The sequence below is a fragment of the Oncorhynchus keta genome, unplaced genomic scaffold, assembly GCF_023373465.1.
Source record: "Oncorhynchus keta strain PuntledgeMale-10-30-2019 unplaced genomic scaffold, Oket_V2 Un_contig_6088_pilon_pilon, whole genome shotgun sequence".
Lineage (NCBI taxonomy): Eukaryota > Metazoa > Chordata > Actinopteri > Salmoniformes > Salmonidae > Oncorhynchus > Oncorhynchus keta.
Genome location: NW_026288670.1, coordinates 68,827 through 74,864, shown reverse-complemented (window position 1 = coordinate 74,864; position 6,038 = coordinate 68,827). Strand labels below are relative to the sequence as shown.

At 45.6% G+C, this 6,038-nt stretch overlaps 1 protein-coding gene across 1 annotated transcript in view; it reads left to right on the top strand.

Annotated features, from left to right (window-relative positions):
* Nucleotides 1-235: 235 nt before the first annotated feature.
* LOC127925687 (glycine receptor subunit beta-like) overlaps nt 236-6,038 on the top strand; it is a 61,483-nt gene continuing 55,680 nt past the window's right edge. The window contains exons 1-2 of the mRNA XM_052510743.1: nt 236-435; nt 2,681-2,788. Coding sequence (XP_052366703.1) covers nt 2,682-2,788 — 107 coding nt within the window. The 5' untranslated portion in view covers nt 236-435; nt 2,681. The remainder of the gene's footprint in view (nt 436-2,680; nt 2,789-6,038) is intronic.

The window sequence follows — 6,038 nt, the reverse complement described above, 5'->3', positions numbered from 1 at the left end:
CTCCCTCTCTCCCTCCCTCCCCCGTCTTACCCACCCTCTCTCCTCCCTCTCTTCCTCCCTCCCTCCCCCTCCTACCCACCCTCTCTCCTCCCTACCTCCCTCCCTCCCCCTCCTACCCACCCTCTCTCGTCCCTACCTCCCTCTCTCCCTCCCCCTCCTACCCACCCTCTCTCCTCCCTACCTCCCTCCCTCCCTACCTCCCTCCCTCCCTCCCCCTCCTACCCACCCTCTCTCGTCCCTACCTCCCTCCCTCCGTCTCTCTTCTGACAGATATATCGTCATTGTGCGAGCAGGCGGAAGGAGCTGGGTTGAACTTGAGAACGGCTCACGAGAGGAGACGGAGGAAAGGACATGATGCTGCTGCAGTAACCGACATCGTTGTTAAATCATCGCAGCAACCAGCGTAGCAACCAGCGTAGCAACCAGAGTGTCAAGGTAAGATCAACAGCTCTCTCTTCATTCTGCAGTAACTCTCATTATGACATTCCATCTCTCCCTCTTTCCCTCTCTCTTTCAATCTCTCCTCTGTACCTCCATCTCTCCCTCTTTCCCTCTCTCTGCCTCTCCATCTCTCCCTCTTTCCCTCTCTCTTTCAATCTCTCCTCTGTACCTCCATCTCTCCCTCTTTCTCTCTATCTGTCATTCTCTCTCTCTTGGTGTCTGTCTGTCTGTCTGTCTGTCTGTCTGTCTGTCTGTCTGTCTGTCTGTCTGTCTGTCTGTCTGTCTGTCTGTCTGTCTGTCTCTGTTGTCTGTCTGTGAGTCTGTCAATCTGACTGAGAAAGGTTGTCAGACTGTTGTATGTGTGTAATGAGTCAGAATACTGTGTGTGTTAGACTGGTGTGTGTGTATTAGATGTTAGACTATTCTGTTGATATATAATGTGTATAATGTTAGACTATTCTGTTTATATATAATGTGTATTAGATGTTAGACTATTCTGTTGATATATAATGTGTATAATGTTAGACTATTCTGTTTATATATGTGTACCCGCAAAACACCCGTCTCAACGTCAAAAGTAAAGAGGCGACTCCAGGATACTGGACTTCTAGGCAGAGTTGCGAAGAAAAATCAATTTCTCAGACTGGCCAATAAAAAGAAAAGATTAAGATGGACAAAAAATCTCTCCTCTCGCTCTGCCTCTCCATCTTTGTCTCTTTCTCCCTGAGTCGCCTCTTCACTGTTGACATTGAGACTGGTGTTTTGTGGGTAGTATTTAATGAAGCTGCCAGACATTTCTAAGTGACCCCAAACTTTTGAACAGTAGTGTATACTAATACAATTGGTCAGAGGAAGACATTTTTGTTTAACAAATATGACATTTTCTGAAAAAAAAGAGTGGCCAAAATTGGCACCCCTGTTTTCAATACCTCACCTTACGAGGATAACGACACATAGTATTTTTCTAAAATGTTGTATGAGAATGGATAACACATTGAGAAGTATCTTAGACCATTCCTCCATACACTCTTAAAAACATGGTGCTAACTACGACCTAAAAGGGTTCTTTGGCAGCCCCCATAGGAGAAGCCTTTGAAGAACCCTTTTTGAGTTCCATGTAGAACCCTTTTTGGTTCCATGTAGAACCCTTTACCCAAAATGTGTGGTTTTATTTGAAGAGGGCAGTCCATAAGCACAGACAAAGGATCTGTAAAGATTCTGTATGGAGGAACGGTATAAGATCCCTCCCAATGTGTTCGCCAAATCATAAAACATTGTAGAAAAAGGCTCAGTGCCGTTTTCATCTTAAGGTGGGGTATTGAAAGGTATTGAAAAAAGGGGTGCCAATCATTTTGACCGCTAACTTCTTGAGAGAAAAAAATTAGGATTACTTGTTAAACAAAATCTCTGTCTGAACAATTGTATTTTTATAAAATAATTGTAAAACATTTTTTGCATACAATATAGCTCAGTATTTGTTTTATTTATTTTATACAGTATTTTTGCTCATATTTATCAAGGGTTTAATAATGTTGAACCCCACTGTATATCTAAATGTTTATCTCTCCAACAGAATGGAGCTGATGATAGTTATCCTCCTACTAACTCTAGCCCAGTCTGCAGAGACTGTATATCTAAATGTTTATCTCTCCAACAGAATGGAGCTGATGATAGTGATCCTCCTACTAACTCTAGCCCAGTCTGCAGAGACTGTATATGTTTATCTCTCCAACAGAATGGAGCTGATGATAGTGATCCTCCTACTATCTCTAGCCCAGTCTGCAGAGACTGTATATCTAAATGTTTATCTCTCCAACAGAATGGAGCTGATGATAGTGATCCTCCTACTAACTCTAGCCCAGTCTGCAGAGACTGTATATCTAAATGTTTATCTCTCCAACAGAATGGAGCTGATGATAGTTATCCTCCTACTAACTCTAGCCCAGTCTGCAGAGACTGTATATCTAAATGTTTATCTCTCCAACAGAATGGAGCTGATGATAGTTATCCTCCTACTAACTCTAGCCCAGTCTGCAGAGACTGTATATCTAAATGTTTATCTCTCCAACAGAATGGAGCTGATGATAGTTATCCTCCTACTAACTCTAGCCCAGTCTGCAGAGACTGTATATCTAAATGTTTATCTCTCCAACAGAATGGAGCTGATGATAGTTATCCTCCTACTATCTCTAGCCCAGTCTGCAGAGACTGTATATCTAAATGTTTATCTCTCCAACAGAATGGAGCTGATGATAGTTATCCTCCTACTATCTCTAGCCCAGTCTGCAGAGAGTGGAGGAAAACCAGCTAAGAAAGTCAAGAAGGGAAAGCAAGTCATATGTCCTTCGTAAGTCATATGTCCTTCGTAAGTCGCAGTGGTAGTAGTAGTATCAAATCAAAGTTTATTTGTCACGTGCACCGAATACAACAGGTGTAGTAGACCTTACAGTGAAATGCTTACTTACAGGCTCTAACCCAATAGTGTGAAAAAAGTGTGTGTGTGTGTGTGTGTGTGTGTGTGTGTGTGTGTGTGTGTGTGTGTGTGTGTGTGTGTGTGTGTGTGTGTGTGTGTGTGTGTGTGTGTGTGTGTCTGCAGAGTAAGTAGTAAGTAAGTAAGTAAGTAAGTAAGTAAGTAAGTAAGTAAGTAAGTAAGTAAGTAAGTAAGTAAGTAAAGAAATAAAACAACAGTAAAAAGACATTTGAAAATACCAGTAGCACAGACACCGGTTAGTCAGGCGTTTTGAGGTAGTATGTACATGTAGGTATGGTTAAAGTGACTATGCATATATGATAAACAGCAGCGTAAAAAGAGGGGTTGGTGGGGGTGGTGGGACACAATGCAGATTGCCCAGGTATCCATTTGGTTACCTGTTACCTGTCTTATGACTTGGGGGTAAAAACTGTTGAGAAGCCTTTTTGTCCTAGACTTGGCACTCCGGTACCGCTTGCCATGCGATAGTAGAGAGAACAGTCTATGACTGGGGTGGCTGGGGTCTTTGACAATTTTTAGGGCCTTCCTCTGACACCGCCTGGCAGGCAGCTTTGCCCCAATGATGTACTGGGCCGTACGCACTACCCTCTGAAGTGCCTTGGGGTCGGGGGCCGAGCAATTGCCGTACCAGGCAGTGATGCAACCGGTCAGGATGCTCTCGATGTTGCAGCTGAAGAACCTTTTGAGGATCTCATGACCCATGCCAAATCTTTTTAGTCTCCTGATGGGGTAAAGGCTTTGTCGTGCCCTCTTCACGACTGTCTTGGTGTGTATGGAAAATTCTAGTTTGTTGTTGATGTGGACACCAAGGAACTTGAAGCTCTCAACCTGCTCCCTGTCGATGAGAATGGGGGCGTGCTCGGTCCTCCTTTTCCTGTAGTCCACAATCATCTCCTTAGTCTTGGTTACGTTGAGGGATAGGTTGTTATCCTGGTACCACCTGGCCAGGTCTCTGACCTCCTCCCTATAGACTGTCTCATCGTTGTCGGTGATCAGGCCTACCACTGTTGTGTCGTCTGCAAACGTAAGGATGGTGTTGGAGTCGTGCCTGGCCATGCAGTCGTGGGTGAACAGGGAATACAGGAGGGGACTGAGCACGTACCCCTGAAGGTCCCCAGTGTTGAGGATCAGCGTGGCAGATGTCTTGCTACCTACCCTCACCACCTGGGGGCGGCCCATCAGGAAGTCCAGGATCCAGTTGCAGAGGGAGGTGTTTAGTCCCAGGGTCCTTAGCTTAGTGATGAGCTTCGAGGGCACTATGGTTTCGAACGCTGAGCTGTGGTCAATGAATAGCATTCTCACATAGGTGTTCCTTTTGTCCAGCTGGGAAAGGGCAGTGTGGAGTGCAATAGAGATTGCATTATCTGTGGATCTGTTTGGACGGTATGCAAATTTGAGTGGGTCTAAGGTTTTTGGGATAATGGTGTTGATGTGAGCCATGACCAGCCTTTCAAAGCACTTAATGCCTACTGATGTGAGTGCTACGGGTCTGTTGTCATTTAGGCAGGCTGCCTTTGTGTTCTTGGGCAGAAGGACTGTGGTGGTCTGCTTGAAACATGTTGGTATTACAGACTCAGTCAGGGACATGTTGAAAATGTCAGTGAAGACACCTGCCAGTGGGTCAGCACATGCCCGGAGCACACATCCTGGTAATACGTCTGGCCCCGCACCCTTGTGTATGTTGACCTGTTTAAAGGTCTTACTCACGTCGGCTACGGAGAGCTTGATAACACAGTCGTTCGGAACAGCTGTTGCTCTCAATCATGCCTCAGTGTTGCTTGACTCGAAGTGAGCATAGAAGTGATTTAGCTCGTCTGGTAGGCTCGTGTCACTGGGCAGCTCGCGGCTGTGCTTCCCTTTGTAGTCTGTAATAGTTGACAAGCCCTGCCACATCCGACGGGCTTCGGAACTGGTGTAGTATAATTCAGTCTTAGCCCTGTATTAACACTTTGCCTGTTTGATGGTTCGTCGCAGGGCATAGCAGGATTTCTTGTAAGCTTCCGGGTTAGAGTCCCGCACATTGAAAGCGGCAGCTCTACCCTTTAGCTCCGTGTAAATGTTACCTGTAATCCATGGCTTCTGGTTGGGGTATGTACGTACAGTCACTGTGGGGACGACGTCCTCGATGCACTTATTGATAAAGCCAGTGACTGATGTGGTGTACTCCTCAATGCCATCGGAAGAATCCCGGAACATGTTCCAGTCTGTGCTAGCAAAACAGTCCTGTAGTTTAGCATCTGCTTCATCTGACCACTTTTTTATAAACCGAGTCACTGGTGCTTCCTGCTTTAATTTTTGCGTGTAAGCAGGAATCAGGAGGATAGAGTTGTGGTCGGATTTACCAAATGGAGGGCGAGGGAGAGCTTTGTACGCGTCTCTGTGTGTGGAGTACAGGTGATCTAGAATTTTTGTTCCCTCTGGTTGCACATTTAACATGTTGATAGAGATTTGGTAGAACTGATTTAAGTTTCCCTGCATTAAAGTCTCCGGCCACTAGGAGTGCCGCCTCTGGGTGAGTGGTTTCCTGTTTGCTTATATCTTTATACAGCTGACTGAGTGCGGTCTTATAAACAGCCACGAAATGTATAGCTGAGAACTCTCTAGGCATGTAATGTGGCCTGCAATTTATCACAATATACTCTACTTCAGGTGATCAAAATCTAGAGACTTCCTTAGATTTCATGCACCCGCTGTTGTGAACAAATATGCACAGACAGCCCCTCCCTCGTCTTACCGTAGTGTGCTGTTCTATCCTGCCGGTGCAGCGTATATCCCGCTAGCTGAATATCCAATGATTGCACGTTGGCGAGTAATATTGACTGTAACGGCAGCTTTCCTACTCGCCTTCTGCGGGTCCTGACGAGGAATCCGGCTCTTCGTCCTCTGTACCTGCGTCGCTTCCTCTTGTGAATAACTGGGATGTCGGCACTGCCTGGTGTTTGGAGAATATCATGTGAGTCTTGCTGTTGAAAAAATCTTTGTCTAATCCGAGGTGAGTGATCGCTGTCCTGATATACAGAAGCTCTTTGTCTAATCCGAGGTGAGTGATCGCTGCCCTGATATACAGAAGCTCTTTGTCTAATCCGAGGTGAGTGATCGCTGCCCT